At 39.1% G+C, this 23,709-nt stretch overlaps 1 protein-coding gene across 20 annotated transcripts in view; it reads left to right on the top strand.

Moving 5' to 3' along the window:
• SYNE1 (spectrin repeat containing nuclear envelope protein 1) overlaps nucleotides 1–23,709 on the top strand; it is a 273,591-nt gene that overhangs the window by 82,185 nt on the left and 167,697 nt on the right. For all 20 annotated transcript variants that reach the window (XM_083731884.1, XM_083731873.1, XM_083731869.1 and 17 more), the window contains 18 exons: nucleotides 87–251; nucleotides 1,106–1,240; nucleotides 1,483–1,641; nucleotides 2,483–2,691; nucleotides 3,363–3,471; nucleotides 4,116–4,280; nucleotides 5,809–5,976; nucleotides 6,143–6,319; nucleotides 7,204–7,344; nucleotides 8,979–9,139; nucleotides 12,633–12,780; nucleotides 17,614–17,841; nucleotides 18,459–18,557; nucleotides 19,599–19,786; nucleotides 19,914–20,037; nucleotides 21,367–21,533; nucleotides 22,182–22,335; nucleotides 22,620–23,248. In XM_083731884.1, the coding sequence (XP_083588010.1) occupies nucleotides 87–251; nucleotides 1,106–1,240; nucleotides 1,483–1,641; nucleotides 2,483–2,691; nucleotides 3,363–3,471; nucleotides 4,116–4,280; nucleotides 5,809–5,976; nucleotides 6,143–6,319; nucleotides 7,204–7,344; nucleotides 8,979–9,139; nucleotides 12,633–12,780; nucleotides 17,614–17,841; nucleotides 18,459–18,557; nucleotides 19,599–19,786; nucleotides 19,914–20,037; nucleotides 21,367–21,533; nucleotides 22,182–22,335; nucleotides 22,620–23,248 (3,326 nt within the window). The remainder of the gene's footprint in view (nucleotides 1–86; nucleotides 252–1,105; nucleotides 1,241–1,482; nucleotides 1,642–2,482; nucleotides 2,692–3,362; nucleotides 3,472–4,115; nucleotides 4,281–5,808; nucleotides 5,977–6,142; nucleotides 6,320–7,203; nucleotides 7,345–8,978; nucleotides 9,140–12,632; nucleotides 12,781–17,613; nucleotides 17,842–18,458; nucleotides 18,558–19,598; nucleotides 19,787–19,913; nucleotides 20,038–21,366; nucleotides 21,534–22,181; nucleotides 22,336–22,619; nucleotides 23,249–23,709) is intronic.

Here is a 23,709-nt window from a genome sequence, read left to right as displayed (position 1 = left end):
TTTTTCAGTGGGTCTATTCTAAGTAAAACTTAGTTGCATACCACCCCTAGAGTTATTGTTATCTCTTTCTGTTTTCATTTACAAAGAATATGGTCAAGAAGACAAGTGACTGGAAGAAAAATGTGGAGGCAAACAGTCATTTGATGAAGCAGTTTGAGGAATCCAGAACAGAATTAGAAAATGTTCTACAGATAGCACATCGTTGCCTAAAGGAAAAAGGCAGACCTGAAGAACTTCTCAGAAAACATACCGTGAGTATAAACTCTTATTTTCAACATGATCCTATTCAGCTGATAGCAATGTATATTTGGGAATCACAATAAAGCAAGTATTTACATCTTTGTATGTGACAGGATATAATTTCTGAAAATGCTGATTTTAGTGAAATTGAGAATTAACCTACTCCAAACCTGTAAGTTAGTATATGATTGACCTTTTCCTGCTGCAGGCAAATTTCTGCCTGTGGGGAAAGGACGAAAATAACCTCACACCTTTGTGGATGTGCACAAATCACAGTGTACCATCTGTTACTCAGAACAGAAAGTCGGTGTGTACTTGCATATAGCTGCCCACCCACACCTTTTCCCCATAGCTTGAAAGAGAATTCCCATGAGTAGCTATGTGAGAAATAAAAACTGGCCTCCCATTCTGAGTAATGTTTGGGGTTTGTGTAGCTGGACGGGGAGTGAGCAGCACAAGGGACATTTTATATGGAACTTAGTAATATAAATTATGTACTAGGTGCAGCTCTGTTTCCTGCCAATAAAGATTTAGAGGAAAGTGGTGATATGGAACCTTGTTTCCTGATGTGGCTACTACTTCATCATTTGTAATAATTTATCATTATCATTATCGTTATTGTTATCAATATTACCACCGCAACACCAAAATACCCACATGTCCTAAGTTCCTAGTGATATGAAGTATTTGTATTGGCCATGCTTTTCTGGTAGTTTGGACAATATGGGCTCAGATGCCATTCATAAAAGCAGGCCCAACAGCAATACCACCTTCCTCCTTTAGTCTGAGATTTTGTCACCAGTTGTGTGTTTTCCCTAGCAAAGCAGTAACGTTATCACTATGTACTATTATTTTTCAACATCAGGATTTTTTCAGTCAGTTGGACCAGAGGGTGCTAAATGCTTTCCTGAAAGCTTGTGATGAGCTTACTGATATCCTTCCTGAGCAAGAACAACGTGCTCTCCAGGAAGCTGTTAGGAAGTTACATAAGCAATGGAAGGTTAGTATTTCCAGATTTAAGGAAGCATGGTTCCACTTGGTCTCCGTGGGTGCTCTCTTTGTACAAATTTTCTTCTCAGCTTTTCTTGAACAGGCAAAATTAGAAATCCCCATGTGTTTATATTTACTTACATTGTGCAGCTCAAACAATATTTTAAAAAATATTAACATCATATTATAAAATAATGGAAATGAGTATCATGTTAGCTTCCTCTTTCCTCTCCCACCGTTTATGGTGTGCAGGATGCCCAGTCAGAAGCCCCATACCATTTACTTCGCTTGAAGATACAAGTGGAAAAGAACAAATTTCAAGCAACAGTGCAAGAATGTCATGCTGAACTAGCTCGAGAGCAAGAGCTGGTGTCCAAGGAGAGCAGTGAGAAGATAATTAGAGAGCACAAGGTAAGCCTGAAAAGCAGTTTGATGGGTACATGTAGAAATTGTGCATATGTGCTTGTACAATTCCATGAGAATTATGAAGTACACAATGTGCTTCAGAAGATGAGCAACATGATCCTTACATTCCTGTTCAAGATATGCTTGTGTTGAAATAAACCCTATATGATTTCAACTTCCACAGTCAAATGGATAGGATTCTCCAACTTGGATTTTGATCCAATGGTACTTGTATAGTTCAGTGATTATAAAAAATTAATCAAAATTACTAGTGCCAGGTCAACAGTGATCACATGGGGAGGGCTGCCCATTAGGTACTTTAAACAGTCACACTTGATATATAGAATCTCAACAGTAATTGTAATACTCATGAAGAGAGAGAGAAATAATGTATAAAAAGCAACACCAGTTGTGGCAGTTTGAGGGCTGGATTCCTTGCAATGGTGGCACAAGCTGGAGAGAAGGTGTGTGTCTTCTCACAAATGCACTGTTATATCATTTTTAAAATTGAAATGTACCTGCAAGATTTTAAATACATATGTGAGAAACTATGAGGTTATGTGTGAGTTTATTTATGTGAAAAAGCAGTCATTCAGAATCAACAGCATGTAAGTTTGTCATGTGAACTGGGCTCAAAATACTGCCAGAAACACAGAGTTAGTGTGCTTAGGATTTCAGCCTTAACTTCTCAGACTTTAAATTATTATTGACTGTGACCTGACCTTTAGGTTTTATAACTTCATGTGTCAGTTTTATCTTCCATAGACGTGCAAATACCTGTAATGGAAGGTATATTACACCAAATATATCAGTGGAGTAGGCAATCATTTTCCTTTTCTGCCCTCAGTTGTTCTTTGGCGAGAAAGGCTCCTTGCAGCTATGTGAGAAAAGATTGCATCTGATTAATGAATTGTGCTTGAAACTGCCTGAATCGGATCCACTTAGGACAACATCACAAAGTAGCCAGAAAAGCCTCAGTGAACTTAAATCCCTGGTTGCCAGCACCTACATGAAACTAATGGATCACCCAGATAAATGGAAAGACTACAAGGACAGGTACTTTTTGTCTGACAATGGTAAAGACGTAATAAAACCTTGGTGGAGATTATTAGAAAAGCACTCCTGCTCATCATTTTGTTATGCCCAAGTAAATATACAACTATTGAGAGGGCAACCTTTTTTTCTTTCTCGAGCTTCACTCCTGTAGGAGTAATATGTGGGCAGCTGTGGTCCCACAGTAGGCAGGGCTGGATCCAAAACTTCATAGGCTTCCCTTCTTTTTCTCTCTTTTGCCTGACCTCTTCCTTCTCTCCCTTTCCCTCTCCCTCCCTTCCTTAGAGGTCCTAAACTGAACTTTTACATAGGGCTTTTAGAGTCCTAGGGCCCCAGATGATAAGCTCTAATATACAACAATACTCCTCTGGAGTAGAGGAATTTTTTCCAATCTTACATATATACAGTAACACAGAATATAAAGGTATACCTAAGAGAAGTACAGGCTCTGCATTAAAGAAGAAGGATCAGGATGTTTCCAAAGTATATTCACCAGCTTTAAATGTTCCATCATTGAAAACATTTAACAGAGGCAATTTCCCTTCTAAACAGTCAGAAGCCTTTTGAGGTGTAGTAAGTTCAAAACTCTATTCTTTTAGTTCCATTAAGATTTATATAAATGACTATTGCTGTTTCCTTATTGGCTGTTGGTTGTTTATGTGGTTATGTTTCAGATTTTCTGAATTGGAAAGCTGGATTTCATCAAGGGAAGCCCAGCTCAAGAAGATTAAGCATGGTGCCAGTGATACCACTAAATATAATCACTTTAAAACATCAATAGAGGTATATTTAGAATTACTGAAAATAAGATAGATGTTTTTGCTTGTAATACTAGCAAGATGAGTTCAGATGGTAGAAACTGAAAGTGCAAATAAGCTCTTTTCTGCTTTTGGCATTTTAGAGCACTGAATTGTGGTATAAACCACTGAGCCTCTTGGGCTTGCTGATCGGAAGGTCAGCAGTTCGAATCCCCATGACGGGGTGAGCTCCTGTTGATCTGTCACAGCTCCTGACAACCTAGTAGTTCAAAAGCACGTCAGTGCAAGTAGATAAATAGATACCGCTGTGGCAGGAAGGTGAATGGCATTTCCGTGCGCTCTGGTTTCTGTCATGGTGTTCCATTGCACCAGAAGTGGTTTAGTCATGCTGGCCACATGACCCGGAAAGCTGTCTGTGGACAAACGTCGGCTCCCTCAGCCTGAAAGTGAGATGAGTGCCACAAACCCATAGTCGCTTTTGACTGGACTTAACCGTCCAGGGGTCCTTTATCTTTAACTTTATAGTAAATATAAACAAGGTTATATAAACAGTGGAATGTAAGAGAACTGGCACTTCCTCGGTAAACAGAATCAAGTAGTGGGGCAACCCACAACTGTTGACTAAACTGTTTGTTTGTGTTTCTAATTTCTCTATTAATTATATTTCAGGAAATTCAGCAAGAAACTTGCAAGCAAGGAGAAGCTATCAGCTGGTTGAAATCTAGGCTCGCTGCCCTGTCTGAAGTTTCATCAGAGAATGAAGCCAAAAAGCAAGAGGATGAGCTTTCCAGACTTTCAAGTGACTTTAAGAGCCTCTTAGCCTTGTTGATAGAGGTATAATATCACTTCATTGTACTTATATGCCCTCTATACCCTTGCCCATCATGATTGATTTGAGTGAGTCTGAGGTGAGAGGTTGGTTGGATTTAGGGTGTGATGAACTTTAAGGGGTGATGCTCTGAAAGAGGTGGTAGTGTGGCTGCTTTCAAAATAAAGCGTGCTGGTCCTGGAGGCTTGTGAGAACTATTCCTTGTACATTCCACTCTTTTGGGGAAAGGTGCTAGAGAAGGTGATAGCTGTACAGCTTCAGACACTATTGGAGGAAATGGATTATTTGGACTCATACCACTGTGGATTCAGGAATGAATCAGCCTTGGTTGCCCTTGTGTATGACCTTTATCAGGAGAGAAATTGGGGAGTGTGGCCCTCTGCAGCTCTTGATAACATGGTATTGTACAGGACCAACTCTGCGAATTGGGAGTAAGGGGACTGTGTTAGAGTAGTTTGGCTCCTTTATACAGGGTCAGTTTCCACATGTTGTATTGGCTGACTATCTTGACCAAAGAGGTCTGTCCTTTCCCAGTGCTAGTTTAACATCTTCTGTGAATAGGTGATATCATTGCTCAAAGAGCAGCATTGGCTGCCAAGTTGATACTGAGCCAAGTGTAAGTTGTTGTTGTTGGGGTGTTTTTGTCGGCTGACTTATAAATTCCAAAACAGCTTCTTGAGACCTGGCTATCTGAAAGAATGCTGTTACTCATATGGACTGAACTGGTGCATGAGATCCCAAGATGCGGCCTCTGAGGTTGCATATGAACTATCGTACACTTGAAGCACACACACACCCAAATCATGGGAACTGTAACTTTGTGAAGGCTAAACTGTAGTTCCCAGGGTTCTTTGAAATGGGTGCTTTAAATGTATTTTGTGTATGCAGCTTGAGAAGGCTTAGCCCTCACTGGGCTTTGGGGGGAGGGGTTCAGACACATATTTATTTTTTATTCTCCCTAAATATCCTTGGGGTTTCCCCTGAGCCTGCTAATCCCTTCCTCGTGTTCATTAATGATACCATTATGATTACATAAGGATCCCACTTGGAAGATGGGTTTGCTACTTCGTATATAAAATATGTACTAGTATGGAGGAGAAAGTCATTGAATGATGACACTTCTGCAATTCATTTAAAAAATCTCTGAAGCTGAACTTCAGGTAAAGTGGTAAAGTGAGACAGAGCAAATTCAGAAAGCATTAACCAAATGGAATGGAGGGAATCTACTCATACCTACTTTGCAGTGCGCTGTGGTCACAAAAGTAAAAACTTAGAAATAATAAATTTAATAGTTGGCAAAATTCAGGGTTTTGTTTTTTTTAATCATTAAAAGCAGGAGTGGATAACCTTTGGCCCTGCAGACGTTGCTGAACTACAACTCCCATCAGGCCCAGCAGAAATGTTCACTGGCCAGTAATGGTAAAAGTAGTTCAACAATATCTGGAGGGCCAAAGGTTCCTCACCCCTGATTGAAAGTATTGATTCTTGACACTGAACTGCTTCACAGAGTTTTAATATTTCTCCTAACAATAGATTGAGAAAATGTTGAGTGCTGTAGGTGATTGCGTCCAGCACACAGAAGAGGTGAAAGTCAATCTGGAAGAACTGATCACAAATTCAAAAGAAGCTCAGGCAGAAGCTGATAAAATCTTAGAGGTTGAAAGCTTATTACAGGCTCAGCAACTCCTTCGGTATCACCAGGTAGGACAATAGCCCATATGTGAACCTTCACATGTTTCGTTAGTAAGCACTTTTATAGTCACCTCTTTCACTGCAACTTGTATATACATAGCTATGTGGCTATTTCTGTAGTGAGGGAATCAGTATGTCTACATCTGCTTCAGCCCTTACTGATGTTTTCTCCCAGCAAAAGACAAAGAGGCTCCATGAAAAGAGGCAAGATGTGCAACAGCAAATGGCCCGAGGTAAGCAGCTACAGATTGAAGGTGGTCTGTCACCCACTGTGCAAGAAGACCTATGGAAGTTGGAGAGTATGTTAGAAAACATGCAGCAATCTATGGATAAACGTGAAGATCAATTGCAGGTCAGTGTATTATTCATGTAACTCCACAGAGAAACAAAAACAGTCTCCTTGCTTATGATTTAATTGCTCTATATTTAGTTGTTTTGTTTTGAGTTTGAACAATGTAATACATTTTCTTGTTAAAATTGGCCATTTTTTCTGCTAGTGAAACACCATCTCCACCTTGCACTTGTCTGCAGACATTCCAGCTCCAGGGAGCTGTACAGTATGTGAGCTGTTGGCTCAGGGCATAACTCAGGGAAGCTCCCAAGTGTCGGAGCAAGGCAGTTATGCAAACCTTGAGCTTCTCTGACAAAGCACTAGGAAAGTTCCTTGTTGGCATGAGCTGAAGATTAAGCATGTTCCTTTTATATACTCTATATACCTTCTTCTGGGCCACGGGACTTAAACTGTGCTAAGGTGGAGCTCCTAACAGTTTCATGGGTTGGGGGGGTGGCTTACAGAGTGTGTATAAAGAGATTTTGCCTAAGCATCAATTCATGCTGATCATGATTCTTGCTGAGACAAACTCAGTGATTACACAGGTCCCTTGTTCTCAAGGCTTGGGAACTTTCTTGTGCCAGTGGCTCAGACGCTGCAGGGTTTTCTAGAGCCCTAAAAGCAAGCTTTTGCAGGGCTTTTGCATAGCTGTGTCTGAGCTGTGATTAGTGTCTATGGAGTATGAGCAAAAAAATAGATGAAGTGCTAAAATGGACTGGTTTTGCATGTTCAGAATCTTGTTTTTCATTCTGAATTGGAGAAGAACCTATCGGGGGAAATGGTGTTTGACTCATCATTTGAGCAAGACAAAATTAATATTTCAAACCAGGTCATTATCAACTTTGACAATATTGCTAGTAAATTGCAGGCAAACTTTTTCTTTTACTTCTTTTTCTTTCTTGTAGCTCACTGTAAGCACATGGGAACAGTTTGAAAGGGACAAAGAAACGGTTGTAAAGTACCTTAGTCATGCAAGCTCTGCTCTTGAACGCATCTTAAGCTTTAGCAGCTTAGAGAGTTTGTCATCAGAACTAGAAAAGACAAAGGTATGTATGTTGCTGTACTTGGAATTTTACAGTCAAACTTGGTTCTTTTGCTATTATACTGAGGATATATATCTTATTTTATTTCCTTGTTTTTGCCTTGGGCAACATCCTTGAAAATGTGCTGTAGTATATTTTTCAAGAAAAAAACACACACATCACAATATTGGTCAGCCTGGGCATAGCATCCATTATAAACAATTCCCGTAGGTTCAGTAGAGTCCTGGTTTCACTCTCTTTCTACAGTGGGGCACAGAATGCAGCAGAACAGACTGTGCCAATTCCTATATTCCCTTCTCCCTGCTTATCCGTTCAAGTTAGTAATCTATCAGTCGGGCAGGATTTCAGGTAGTGGAAAACAGGCCCTGTGCACTTTTGGCAATCTTTGGCATGGTGGCTGCTGCATTGGCAGTGGGACTGAATTGTGGCCTTAGTAGTTAAGAATATTGGAACAAGAGAGGCTACCACCTCCAATTCTGGTGCTGATGTATAAATCCCTACACAACTTAGGACCAAGATACCTAAAAGAGCATCTTACCTCATCACTGATCACGGTGCTCTGCAGGAGAGGGCATCCTATAGATACCCTCTTATCCGAAGATATATTCTGCATGATGTTGGAATCGCGTCTTTAGTGTGGCAGCACCTGCCCTTTGGAATTGCTTCCCATTACATATCAGCCAAGAACCGTTTTTATATATGCCATTGCTTTAGATATGTTTCATTGTACAGGGTGGCTAAAAAGTAGGTATACTGCTTTAGAATCCATTTTCTTTGTTCTTGACTCAAGTTCTCATCATTCACAGTATCGGGAAAGAAAAATGTTTGTTGTTTGTTTGTTTTTAAAAGTATACCTACTCTTGGACCACCCTGTATTATGAAATCATTTTGAATTATTTCATAGGAAGTGATTCATAAAGGAAATAAATAATAACAATCCATTATTATTAGTTCCTTTCAAAAACCTACCGGTATTTATATACTATACTATTTTGTAATCTGTTCTTTGGGGGTATTCCTCATCTAAACCAGAGATACTTGTACAGTGGTACCTCAGGTTAAGTACTTAATTCGTTCCAGAGGTCCATTCTTAACCTGAAACTGTTCTTAACCTGAAGCACCACTTTAGCTAATGGGGCCTCCCCAGTGGCGTAGTGTGGGTTGTCAGCACCCGGGGCAAGGCAAGTAATTTGTGCCCCCTAACCCGTGGATTTGCGCCCCCTAACCCGTGGATTTGCGCCCACTAACCCTAACCCCCAATTGTTGCGCCCGGTGCAGCTGCCCCCCCCTGCACCCCCCACGCCACGCCACTGGGCCTCCCGCTGCCGCTGTGCCACCACCGCACGATTTCTGTTCTCATCCTGAAGCAAAGTTCTTAACCCAAGGTACTATTTCTGGATTAGCGGAGTCTGTAACCTGAAGCGTATGTAACCCGAAGTGTATGTAACCTGAAGCGTATGTAACCCCAGGTACCACTGTAATAGTAATTTTATGAAGTGGTGTTCTGGGAGTTCTTTTTTTTTACAAAGGTATCCACTCAAGATGAATAATGATCACTGCTTGACCAGTTGCTAATAATGTATTTCTAGACTTTCCCCACAAATATATTCTGTTCATAACTCCATACCTCTTTACAGGCACTTTCTAAGCAGACAGTAGCCATGGCCATGGAGGCTGAGACTCTTGTCAAGAAGTCTTTTGCAATACAGCTTGGTGAGAAGAAGAAGCAAACCCTTCAACAGCAAGCAAAGTCGGTCCGGGAACAAGTTAAAAAAATGGAAGCTTCACTTGAAGAAGAGTATGTTCTTAAACAGTCATAGTATTATTTCCTTCCTGACACAAGAATTGTACATTTTGTTGTCTTATCAAAATGCGGTGTTTATTCACAACTGGCTTTGTAAACCTCAGTTTGTCATACAGCAGAAATTACCATGTAGTACTGAAAGAGTATAAACAACTATTATGACTAACCAATACAGAAAATAGTAACTTGTCCCTCGATGCATTGTACTAAGAAGCAGATACTCATTTATCAGTGGGACTCAATTCCATGCAAGTGACCTTAGAACTGCCATGCTAAGCTGCAATTATAAATCCAATTATGCATGTTCAAGCCAATTAATTTTAATGTAACTAAGCACAGTTAATTGAGCACAGAACTGAAGTAATATAATACACTTCAGTAACACACATAGTAAATTATTTGACTCAGGCAAGGATAAATGAATAGTGCCATATCCTAAAGTGCCTGAAGCCTTTAGAAGAAACGTATGCCTAGTTTTTAAAGTATTTTTCTTCATATTTTCCCAATCTGTGTGCACGAGAATATAAAAATGTGCCTTTTTCCTCACTGAAGTTAAAACCCAGTTCTTTTTCTTGTTGCTAAAAATGATGCTTCATTACAGTGGACTTTCAGCTCAAAGTTCTATTTCCTGCCTTAAGTTGGATCTGGCCTAATGGTCCAGTTTTGAAAATATTAGGACCAGTTAACATGTTATGGCTGTTACGCATATAGCAACTTTTACACTACTGCACGAGACAATTAAAACGATTTGCAGTCGTAATATGTAAACCACCTATTAATTCCAGCAGGGCTTTTGAATAAGCCATCAACATTCTTAAAAGGCCTAAAGCTGCAACCATGTTACAACTCACATTATTGTTAACAAAAATCAAAATATCAGTGGACACTTGCCAATTCACACATTCACTTTGATGTCCACACATTGCTCCAAAGATTTATTCATACAAATGAACCAAAAACTTAAATATATTGCTGTTGCTGCCTTTCAGGGCTGATACATATATTTGCAGTGCCACAGCCCAAGGCTCCCAAGAAGTGCTGCCCGGTTCTGTTGAGATCCTAGTTCATTTGGAAAATTCTACAAATCAATGCATCCATGGCATCATATAGTCCCAAAAGAGTTTTAAAGATTGATTCATCCTCACAACGCCTTTGTGGGAGAGTTCACTAATATTCCCATTTCATAGGCAAGAACCTGAGGCTGAAAGTTAGTGAGTTGTTCAAGGCAACCATTGATTCCATGCCTGCACAGAGATTTAAGCCACATTACTTCTTATCTAAGTCCAGTGTTCTGTTCTCTGGAACATTACTTTTCAGAATGAACAGTGTTCATTGATGCAGGTACAATGAAATAAATGTCATTTTTTTTGCATTTGGCCTCTCATTATACCTTCCCTTTTTTCTGCTGGATAAATCTATGTAAATTTGTTTACCTACTTCATGGTTAATTTTCACTACCTTTAGAGAGGAGCTGCATTTTAGTAAGACAATATTGCCCCAGAAGTAATCATGGAAAATGCAATTTCATATGCTATTTGTTGTGTTGTGAGTGGCTTCTTTCTTTCCATATTGCTCTTTTCTCTTTCTCCTAACACCAGTTATGTAATTTTTAGTGGTCTTTATTCTTTCTTTCCCACAAGTAGAAAAGTTTCCTTCAGAAGATTTCTAGTGCCTTTTTATCGCTTCCAGTGAGATGCTGTTTTTCAGTGCATGTTTTAACAGCTGTAATGTAATTGATCCAGGTGCAAGACAATCATAAGTTGAAAAATATGCGTGCATCTTCAACTGACTGTTTGACTTCCTCAGATATGTACTTACCCTAATGTATGGTTTATGTATATAGCTATATGATTCGTAATGCACATTCATTCTTTGCAGCCTCACAGATTGCCCTGCTCCTTGTGCCCAATTTGCCTCAGTTCAGCTAACAACAGACTTGTCTTCCTAAATAAGATAGAAAATGTACGCCATCAGTTGTAAAGCCAGTCATATTCCTTTGGAATTGATGGGTTTTGCAAGTTTGAAATTTGCCCAGAAAGGAAATCCAGCACAACAACAACAACAAAAGTTAGTAGAGTGGGTTTTAGGCTACTACACATCAAGCATTATTTGTTGAGAAGCATTCTCCCTCTCTTCTACAACAGTTGTGGCATGAGCACAATCACACAGGGATGCTCTTAATGAAGCATGTTACACACCTGGTGGTGGGAGGGAGTGGTAAAATGGTAGCTATGAATGAACAGAAGTGGAACAAAGGAAATGCACAATAGAGATTGAGGGAACTACATTACTATGGAAAAGTAATGTAGTAAGAATGACCATGAACTCTTGAACAGTGAACAGGAGCCATTTCAAGGCCTTGCTCAGTAGCTCTGAGTTGTCTGAGATTTCATCAGCTATTGTACACATGCTCTCCAAGATTTACTCCAAAGCCTTAATCCAGAAATGTTTTTAAGGGAGGGGAAGAATGGAAAGCTAATATCCTAAGGGTGCCAAAGCAGATCTGCTGCAACTGTGTGAGCATCAAATAGGTACATGCACTAAATAGCTGCAATGCTGCATTGAATACCAAGGTGCAGAGTAGGTAGGTAGGAATATGCAGAAATATGCACATGTTCAAAAATCTCTTCTCTACATTTTGTCTTTGTTTCATGGTAAGTCACATCTCCTCAGAACTTCAGTTAATTTGAATGGCTCTGAGTGGCGTTCATAGGTTCCAAATTTTTAAATGGCTAACAGTCCCTAATTATAATAAACCTATTTTTTAAAAAAATCATTCTTAGGTTCTCTTGGCAATGTTGTAGGTGCCACAGGGTAGCTTCTTGCCAGACTGCTCTTGCTATATGTCTTAAAATCACACATGAGAAGTTATGCTAATTCACACAACTTTTCAGGAGAGGAAAGTAGCCTAGCAACTCCTACAATAAAGGACCCCTGACCATTAGGTCCAGTCGTGGCCGACTCTGGGGTTGCGGCGCTCATCTCGCTTTATTGGCCGAGAGAGCCACATACAGCTTCCGGGTCATGTGGCCAGCATGACTAAGCTGCTTCTGGTGAACCAGAGCAGCACACAGAAATGCTGTTTACCTTCCCGCCGGAGCAGTACCTATTTATCTACTTGCACTTTGGCATACTTTTGAACTGCTAGGTTGGCAGGAGCAGGGACCGAGCAACGGGAGCTCACCCCGTTGCGGCAATTCGAACCGCCAACCTTCTGATCGGCAAGTCCTAGGCTCTGTGGTTTAACCCACAGCGCCACCCACGTCCCTTAACTCCCACACTACTGAGGTAATATAAGGGCAGACTCCTGAGGTGCTATAACCTTTATAAAACCTGTAAACCGACATTTGAAATATGCTTTTTAAAAATTAATAAAAAAGGCATGCTATTATGAAAGCATTTTCAGCAAACTGGAGATGTAAGAAAATGGGCATAATTCAACAGTAACAAACTGTTAATTTTTTCTACTAAATATGGTTGATTTTAGTATTAAAACCATGGAAATGGTGAAAAACAAGTGGGATCATTTTGGCAAAAAATTTGAAGCTTTGTCCATCTGGATCACTGAAAAAGAAAAAGAGCTGGATACCTTGGAAACAACATCGTCCTTGGATATGCAAATCAGCCAAGTTAAGGTGATTGGTTCGCATTATATTTAGCATTAAAATACTGCTTTCTCTCTTCTAGAAAGCTTCAAAAGAGAGGAAAATGCTTTTATCTGATTTCACAGCTGCAAAGATGTAAAAAAGAATGTATCACATTTTGAGACAAAGATACCAAGGAGGAAGGTTTTGCAGGAGGTGTGGCCCCCCCATAGAGTTGAATTTACACTCAGACCTTTTAGTTTATGTAATAGGAAAACATATAATGGTGTGAATAGATAGATATATTTTCCATTAATATTCTTTACCTGCAAAATATCCTCATGGTATATTTTCACAGAGTGTATAATGTTTTATATCGTGCTATGTATTGCAGCCAGTGGCTACAGTAATTTATTCCAGTATAGTAGATAATTTATGATTTTTGTGTATCTTGTTTCTCAAATAATGCTGAAATAATAAAGCAACTACTGGGCTCAGCAGCTTCTATACTCAAACCTTTGCTACATACTTTGAATTCTTTTTGTCATATGCTAGGTTCTGTTTTCTTTTTCCTGGTGCATTAATAAAATATCAGATGCACATAGTATCTTCAAGTGCTCCTTGATTGTGAACAAGAAAAAGTTGCCCATTTCAGAGGATTGTTTTTATTTCTATGCCATTTTGTTGCAAATGCACAAACACACAAACATATTTTCAACTCTCTCTTTATAATTCAGCTGAAAGCTATGCCTTTATTATGTGATTGGAATGGCTAGAACTGATAATCTTTTGTAGGATGGTGGTTTCTAGATTTAAAAGCAACAACACTTGCAACCAAGGATTTACTAGCATCATAAGAGTAAACAGTGAAGCATGTCAGTGCTTGATGACCACTTTTGCACCATGGGGGAATAGAAGTGCAAGCTACTCCCTCCACAATGTCTTATATGTGGTGTCAGGTCTGGTGAAGTTCACCATTCTCGGTGGATTCTGGGGTTAATGTGTCCCAGAAATGAAAATATCATTTTTATTTTTCTTCCATTGAGCATTTTTGCTTAGAGTTTCAAGCTGACAGCTTGAGGTCTACTCTATTCAAGTCCTTTTAAGTTTCTTGAAAATCAGTGGTGCTTAAGTGCTCCTGATTCATGAATAGCAGAAGATCTGAGCCAAATAAATAAATAAATCTTAGGCAAGTTTCTTAGCTTGTACTGTGGCTCCATTTCATTCTATCAGAAGGCATTTTAAAAGTAGTCCATTACTCTTTTTTCTGTATTCTGAAATACATATTTGATAAAACTTTCTGAAATCAGAACATAAGCTGTAGAAAAGTGTCATTAAATTTCTATACTTAAATCTGAAAATGAGAATATCCACCATGTCTTAAAACAATGGGAAGGGATACTCTTTAAAACCTACAGTAGCAAATTATCCTAATTACTACAAAAATGCATGTACTGCAGTTTTATGTTATCTGTTTTTATTTGTTAAGGAATAGATTTCATGGGAAATATTTTTTCCAAACCAAAATATCTGGATAATATACAATATTCCAATTTAAATTACAAATCACATATTACGTCTTTTGCAAATACTGTTTTGTGGTGGTGATGTTTTGGTTCATGTTGGTGTGTGTTAATGGCCCAGCTTGCATGTCATGTTAAACCATAGTTTAATTATTGTTTAATGCAAATGAGCAGCATGTCAAGGCACACTTTTCCAAAGTCCCTGCTTCACTTCTCCTGCACTCTTCTCCTTGGCTGTACCAGAAGCAGCAAACCACAAGTCTGGGCTTGTTTCTCTCTGAACAAGCTATGTGTGGTAACCAAGATTTGTTAATGGCTTGCTGCTCATGGTTGGGGGGGAAACAACCACAAGCTCAGGGTCAGCTGACATGACATGCTAGGGATTATGCTTTGTTGTTGCCAGTACAATGTAGCGTAGTGAAGTGGGGACTTTTGGGCCATTTATGCTTTCATGCAATGTGCATTGCCATGCTGGCTGGGGTTGATGGGAGTCTAAAACATCTGGATGGCATTGAGTTAGCAAAGGTGTGTGTAACATAAAAAGTGAACACAGTGATTGTGTGCTAGTATATATATGTTTGTTCTTGTCTGTGTGCCTATATGAGCTGGTGTATCCTTTATATATTTTCAACTGAATTACAGAAGATAAGTAAAAATTACTAAATTTTGAGATATTTTGAGAAAAATGCCTTAAAAGAGAAATATAAACACACAAAATTGAATGAGGAAATATATCCAGAAATAATGAAACTAGTTAAGTGGATGTCTAAACTTCAGGTTCAAACTTACTGCTGTTCTTCTAGGTCACATTCCTGGAATAAGGGTGTATATAAACATGTGACTTCGTTCACTTGGTTTAGTCAGCTTGTTTGTTGCTTCTTGTTGCATGTGCTAAACTGTGGTATTGATAATGCATTTGGGGAGACAGATATGTAAATAATTCTCCTCTAGTAAGGTGGTTCTGTTTGATCGTCATTAACACCATTCTAACTGCAAGAATCTGAGACAACTATTGGTTAGCAGCATGAGGGCCAACTGGAGATCCAGACAGTGATTTTACCTGACATCTTGCTCTTGTTCTGGATTACAAATGCCAAAGTATAACATATTTGCACCTTGCGTCAATTGTGAAGGGCATATGCATGTCTCAAATGTAACTTTCCTCTTTATAATACACAACAATGTAAATGAGAAAGGATTGGCCTCTTCCATTCAGTATATATGAAAAGGTAGCACACATAGGGTATGTGCATCTGTTCTCAGTTCTACTATAGAACTGGATTTCACCTTTTCTGCTTTGGAGGGGACAACAGCAATTATCACCATAAGCTGACAACTGTGGACATATGAACTCCATAAAGCAATATAGTTTTTTTCTAGGAAAAGCCAAAAGACAGAATCAAAGCAAGAAAAATAAAAAGCAAGTACAATAAGTACACAAGAAATGTATATTTGTGAAGATTTATTCTGCTTTGCATAATATAGTGTGGTTCATATTAAACAATACAGTAATATATAAACAGCACACTATTATCATATCAAAGTTATGTTTTATTGCATTTTAATACAATAAAACATGCTTTTAAATATAAAGGTTTAGAGCATAAAATGCTTCTTGGTTCATGTAAGGGAGCGAGCCACCCACATCATTTCTTAAGGGTTACCGATGACCAGATTTTGGAGAGGTCAGGGTGCTGAAAAGGGAATAGTGTGAGAAAATCTCCTTCCACTCTTCCATGAGTGGAAGTTAGCATCCAAACCACATTGTTTGTTATATTTTCAAAATTCCTCTGATGAAGTGAGTTTTCCTTCAAAGGCTTTTGGGCATTAACAGCAATTCAAGAAGCCTTTTTAAAGAACACTATATTTAATTGCATTGTGAACTCCTAGAAGAGAAAGACATGTTATATATACATCTCTTGTGCAGCTATTGTCATTGCCTTTTGTTTTATATTGGTTTTATACCATTTTAACTGTCATGACTTCCTCCAGAAAATCCCAAGAACTGTAATTTGGAGGCATTGTGAGAGTTATGTTTGAGAGCAGTATTCCCCTCACAAAAGTATAGCACCCTGTGGTTAGAGAACTAAACTTAGATCTTTTTAAGCCTGCCTTGAGGTTAGCTCAGTTGGTTAGAGTGTAGTGCTAATAATGAAAAGGTTGCTGGTTCGATCCCCGTAAGGGACAGCTGCATATTCCTGCATTCCAGGGGGTTGGACTAGATGGTCCTCAGGGTCCCTTCCAACTCTATGATCACACACACACATAGACACAGTAACCTGGATTGTTTTTCTGTGGAACAAAATAAGCCCATAGCAAAATGCCCACAATCCCTTCGGCTTCTCAGAATCACTAGGTGAAAGAGGATAAATGGATAATTTCATGTTAGCCTGGCTAGGCGCATAAACCAGGAGAAATGCCAATAGTTATTGTCACAATAATGGTTGGTAGGCAGGAGTCCAAAGCCACCTACACTCTCCATTTATTGCTGCATGTTAGAAGATGAGTGTGGGAGTAAGATTATATAACAGGTACCTGCTTTACAGAAAGATGAAATATTTTGGCTACAATAGCAGTCAGAGTGTTTCCCACAGGACATGTGAAAATACTGACAAACGATAGCCTGTTATAATTTGATTAATTCCAAATGCATACCTGGAAACTTAAATCTGGTGAATTGTCATGGAATCATCTTAAAGAATGACTTCATAATTTTTCTGACTTACTATGGGGGAGGCACAATGTTTTCTAGCAGAAAAACTAGTAAAAGTCCATTATTGTTTAACGTGATCTGCATATTAAAAATCAAATAGTTAAATAGTTACTGATAATGCAGTGCTGTGATATATGCCCAGTGCTTTTCTTCGGGGGGGGGGGGACTCAGGGGTACACATACCCCTAAACATTTTGAGAATCTAAGTTTGGCCTCATTGAGGAGCAGTTTTTCAATATGAGTAGGAAAATGAGACTAAACATTTTTTATAGAAAAAAGCACTGTATATTACATACATATACCATAGCACAATATTGCCATTAACAAATTAACTACTGAGTTTGTAATATGCTGATCATGTTAAAACTTTAATTGTCTTTCACTGTTTTTCCTGCTACAAAGCAATATAACTATTTGCAATGGAGTGCCGCTTGCTCTCCATAGAGAGAGTCTCGTGCATTTGTGAATCATTCACCACCCATCTGCAGCTGCTATCTGGAACTATTTAAATTGGTTTCATATGGTGGCTGCAATGTGTGAAGTCGCCCAAGAACAAATGTAACTAACTCCTATATATGTGTATGGCTCGCAGGAAAGCAATAAACACATGCTATAGATTCTTTACGTACAAATTTATTTGCATTTTAGGTCATTATTAAAGAAATAGACGACAAGGAAAATCAAATCCCAAGCTTAGAAAAGGATGCTCAGTCATTTTCTCAATATCTTACATCTGGAGAATCAGCACATATCAAAGCCAAGTTGACACAGATCAGAAGGTATTGGGAAGAACTCCGGGACCGTACACAGCATCTGGAAGGATCAGTAACTGGAAAGGCATCAGTACAGCAAAAATTTGAAGAAAACTTTGCAAAGGTAGACAACGTAAACTTGTTCTGTAATTCAAAAGAGAGTGGCCATTAAATGTAATGTCAGGGAAGACCTCAAAAAGTGCACTTAAAAGAAATACTTTCTGTTGTACACACTTGAATTAATGGGGTATTTTGTACGCATGAGTTGCAATCCTCTGCGGGTAATGTAATGCTAAAACTAGACTAAAACCAAGATGAACTAGACTGATGTACTTGCAGAACAGAAAGTGTCACCATATTTTTTAAATTATCCATTCTTGTTGGGGATATGGAGTGTAACACTGTCTATGTCTACTCAGAAGTAAGCCCCACCAACTTCAGCTGGACCTAGTCCAGTTACGGGTGTAAGGTTTTCCTCCAAAGAGTTGGATGCAATGCTAGGCCTACTCAACAGAGTACATCTGTTGGAATTAACTGACATGACTAACATAGGTCCATTAATTTCAATGTGTCTGCTCTGAGTAGAACTTAGTTGGCTGCAGCCCAGAGCTTTCTACCTTGAGCAGAATTAACTGGAGTGGGGGTACCGGTGGGATTTCCTACCAAATAAGCATGCATAGATGTGTAGATATTTGTAACTTTGTAAATCTTTAGTACTTTTTCTTAATTTCTCTGGTTCAGGCCCAAGAGGAGCTGTGCAGATATGAAGGAAAACTGGCAGAGACTGATACTTCATGCTGTTCCTCAGCAGAGACTTACAAGGCCCTTCATAATGTTACGGTAAATATACCGGTATATAAAGATTGTTACCTAGTTTCATGTTTGGCATGGAAGAGGTATTTGTACTGGCTGTAGCCAACATTCACCCAACTGAAGAAATCTTGGTTGAACATTACTTCTGCAATCAGCAATCTTGGTGTTGTGGGGGCAAGGGAGAAGCCCCATTTGTTTTAAGCCAGCGTGAGCAGGGGTGGTCAACAGGACTAACAGAACAGGTGGGAGAAAGTTAGCTTAAAAAGATATTATTTCAGTTCCACCCAGTAACACTACTGCCCTAAGACAGTCTTAAGAAGGCTAATCAGAAAGCTATAAGTGTTGCAGGGAAGCATTCCCCCAATTCAGCCTTCCAGAAAAAATAAAATACGACAGCAGTTGCCTTTTGTCCACAGCATAGTGGTGTTACTACAGATAGTTTTGCATGTTGTGGTGCCACCATCAATAAAGCCTTGTAACCTCTAAGTATCAGCCTGGGTTGAGCAGTTATACAACCAGCCAAGCCTGAACACCTTCTGGAATTACTGCACTTGTTGTTGTTTAGTCGTTTAGTCGTGTCCGACTCTTCGTGACCCCATGGACCAGAGCATGCCAGGCACTTCTGTCTTCCACTGCCTCCCGCAGTTTAGTCAAACTCATGGCTGGTAGCTTCGAGAACACTGTCCAACCATCTTGTCCTCTGTCATCCCCTTCTCCTTGTGCCCTCCATCTTTCCCAACATCAGGGTCTTTTCCAGGGAGTCTTCTCTTCTCATGAGGTGGCCAAAGTATTGGAGCCTCAGCTTCACAATCTGTCCTTCCAGTGAGCACTCAGGGCTGATTTCCGTCAGAATGGATAGGTTTGATCTTCTTGCAGTCCACAGAACTCTCAAGAGTCTCTTCCAGCACCATAATTCAAAAGCATCAATTCTTCTTCTACTGCCCTTGAGTATGAGTTAAATAAAGCCATGGCATAATTAGTTCTACTTCTTTTTAGCTATGTGCAAGACTATGTGAGGGCCACAGGGTTGGTAATTGTCTTCTCTTTTGTTGTGTTGAATTAAATAAGGATCTTTGTCAAGTTCTGGAAAAAATGAACCAAACATTGGCCTCTCTGTCATCTGGTTCTCGCAAGATCATGAATAAAGAAAAAGCCGCCCAGGATGTTTTGATGCTTCAGCAAAGACATGAAATGGTTTTGAGACAAGCTAAAGATAGACAGGCCTCACTAGAGGTTCACCTAGCACAGTGGCAGAGGTGAGAAAATCACTGTGTGATATGCAGGCAGAAAAAATATCTGCAGCTGTCTCCCAGCTTTTGGTTTCGTGGGACTTGAACTGATGAGATTTATTTTTATTTTATTTTATTGGCTGTGTTCTGGTAGACAGGAGAAGGAGCTCTCCGCCTTCACGATTTGGCTAGAAAGGTGTGAAGCTGCAGCCAAACCTTCAGAGCAACATGTTTCTGCCGACAGAGTCAAAGTGGAAAGTGAGCTGCAGTTAGTCCAAGTAAGTTTTGTGAGTTGGCATAGGTTGCTTGCATTGTTCTTGTAGGTTATACTGGGAAATAATTAAATGCTATTATTGTTTTACAAAACAATGTGTAGACCTGCAACTCGTGGCAGCTTTCCACTGAATGCTTGAAAGGAGCTAAGCTTAAGGCATAATTTTAAAATCTGCTCACTGAAACGAGCTCAAGACATAGGGTTGTATTCAACATAGTGCTAAGCAAGCAATTCCGTAATGCAAGGATTTCTGCTTGTGCAACAGAATACACACACATACTATATCTGTTATGGGGTCCCCCAACCATCCAGAGCAGGTTTGAGGAGGACATGGGGTGAATTCAGAGGGGTGGAAGTCCCATTGCACTAGCAGTAATCTTTGTGCTGACAAAGATTAGGTACTGATTTACCCAGTTTCTGGAATGCCTGAAGCGAACACAATTGCTGGTCCATCAAGCTGAATACAACCCAACAGGGTCTCAGCAAAGCTCTTGTTTGACTGCCTATGTGGGACCACCAAAAGAAGTGTTTGGGTTAGTAGCCACACGTTGTGTACACCTTGCCTCAGTAACATATATGATGCCTACAACAGTTTCTCTGTTTGCAAATATGCTCATGGATTCAAAAACAATGGTGATCCTCTGCTTAGTAAATGAATTCAACAGATAATCTACACACATAAAATATCAAATGCAACATTTTATATCAAATGTCACCACCATTCAAAACTCAGCATCCTTTTCTGATTACTTTTCACCCAAATTGCAGTGACATATACTTTCATGTTGGTGAAACCAACATGGAACCAAATTCTGTAATATATTTCAGCTCTGTGTTGTCATGCTTTTGGCAAACCAGATTTCTTACAGTTGCCAAATGTGTAGGAGGCCTCACAGCAGTTAAAAATCAATCCTAGCAATGGCACCCTTTGTTTCGAGCCACCCTGAGGATTTCAGTAAGCATGGTTTCACATTGCTCTCAAACTAATGTTTGTTGTTTCTATTTGCTATAATTGATTTCTATATATTTTTGGTGTTTTGTTTTTACTTTTTCTAAATCTAAAATAATTATATTTTAATTTGAATTTTGTTGTTAGAATTTTCTTTATACATTTCCAGTATTGTTTTAAGGAAACTAATTCAGGAGAACATTCAGCAATGAGAACTGAGACTTGCATAATAAATTCAGTCAATTGCAATGCCTCATTAAATACTGCAAAATTAAGTCACTTACAATTTAACATTCTCTAGATATGTTTGGTTCAAAGTTATAATTATAATATTTACATATTAAAGGGTTGACACTAAGATATATATATATATTTGTTTCTCAGGATTTGCAATCTGATATTGCATCCTATGCTTCATTGTATACCAGCCTACTGCAGTTAAATGAATCACTATTTAAAACAAGTTCCAGCGAAAGTGTGAAAACACTTAAAAAAGACTTGGAAGACTTAGATAGAAGATGGAAAACTCTACCTCAAATAATTAACAAAAGGTTTGTGTTTCTGTTTAAATAGCAAGCACTTTACTCGCAAACAGATGCTGATCACTGTCAGAATGCAGAATGCCACAAGTTAATGTGGCGAATGTAATGGAAATCACACACTGGGCTATGTTATTTGATGGGGACTAAAGTGGAGAGTACAACAATCCAAGAAACCCATATGTACAATCACTGGCATTTTTCTGTTTTCTGCATGGAAGACATTCAGTTCTGAAGTTCAAGACAATGTCTACTTTGAGCAACAGAGTAGGTTATAGGAACTGCTTTATACAACCTCAATGTGGGGATCATTCACTTGGTCAGCTCTCCAACAAAAGTTTATTTGAGAATGCACTCTGAAAGAGAAGATGTTATGAGATTGTTTTCCTTTCGAGTGATACATCTCTCTATTCACTGTGTCAGCTCTCCTATTTGTCTGTGCCCCTGCAGGGATGAGCCATGCAAAATTTGTATTTGATTAGCTGTACCTGTTTATCATTATTATTTCCCACAGCTGTCTTTCTTATTCCCACATAGAGGATTGTGCTGTACATTACTTACATAATTGAATATGTAACATTCTTTTATTGCATCCTTAACTAAAAAAAAGTCTGACCAAGTCAAGATAAAAATGAAAATGTTAATTTCAACATCTTCCAGGATAAATTTCCTCCAGTCTGTTGTTGCTGAGCATAGACAGTACGATGAGCTACTCCTCAGTTTTTCTGACTGGATTAAGCAATTTCTTGGTAAACTACATGCTACATCTGAAATAAATACAGCTGATCAACAGCCTGCTGTATGTCACAATAAGGTAAATTCAGTGACATCTTTATCACATTTCTGGGTCACCTCTGGGTCTAGTATGATGTGTGTATACATGGTTGTGCACATATTGAATGCTCGTAAATGGCAGGCTGCCTGTAATAAAAGAATTTGTACAGAATTTATTGGGGGGAGGAAACGAGCAGAAATTTAGTAACAACAAATGACTTTAACATCAAATTTGCTGGCAGTGCCAAGCAAGGCATATGCCAAGAAGAGGTGTTTTCCTTTTGCATTTTAACACTTTTTATTCCCTACCCTTCATCTTAACAGGAACACAGAATGGAAGTGGAAGGAAAGTTCAAAGAACTACAGAGTCTGAAGAGTCATGTTGAAAAGCTGTGCTCTTTCAGTCGGCCAGAAGATCACAGTGTGTTCCAGAAGAAGGCTGAAGACTGTCTTCAGCTCTATCAGGAGGCCAGTCAGGTAATTAGCCGCAGGCAAGATGCTTTGCCCCACCTGAAGGCCTTCTTAGAGCTTCATTCTGCTGCATCACAAGTTCTTCACCATTTGAGGCAGATGGTAGAAACTACTGGAAACATGGACAAGTCTAAATCCGAAGTGCTGGAGAAGGAATTGAGTGAGGTTATTCAAGATGTCAGCAAACTGGAATCTACAGCAGCCAGTTTAGATACATCCCTTACTAAAGCACAATATCATTTAAAACATGGAAGCTCTGAGCAAAGAATCTCCTGCAGGAGTATCGCCGACAATATCTGCATAGAATTAGAGTCCATCCAGTCTTTGCTGGGAACGAAACAGAGTGAAGCAGAAGCCCTGGGAGCTCTGCACAGGTCTGTCATGGAACGCAAAGAAGAGCTCTTAAAAAGCATTGAAGATATCGAAGAAAGGGCTGACAAGGAAGGACTGAATGAACCAAGCCTTCAAGAAGTTCAGCAAAGGTAAAACAAAAAGGAATGCATGCATCACGTGAGGATAACTTTCTCAACTGGTTCTTAACTCATTTCACTTACTAAGATTGTGTATTGAGTCAAAAAAGCATTTTTATTTTTTATTTTTTGCTGTCTGGTCTCGTTGACCTGATTTATAAATCCGTAAGTTGTGGGTCTTAGTCAAAAGAATTGGAACAGACATGGTTGTATCAATAGGGCTTGGTCTTAAGGCAATGGATCTTGTGCTATATTCTGAGTGGAAGCTCAAAGCATGTAGGTATGTGTAGCCATCAGTAGGTTTCCATTATATGATGGTACTGGTCTAGGTTGAGGTTGATGGTGGGGTGGAGTTGTTAGTTTTAGCCCTTCATCCTTTTTCTTGATGAAAGTAATAAGGTTAATTGTCAAAACAATAGATACTTTATATGCCAAATGCTTAAGACATACATATTTGTATGGAACGGGATATA

This window comes from Podarcis gaigeae (genome assembly GCF_964106915.1).
Source record: "Podarcis gaigeae genome assembly, chromosome: 3".
Taxonomy (NCBI): Eukaryota; Metazoa; Chordata; class Lepidosauria; order Squamata; family Lacertidae; genus Podarcis; species Podarcis gaigeae.
Note: the sequence above shows the minus strand (reverse complement) of the source record. Positions and strands in the feature narration are given on the sequence as shown.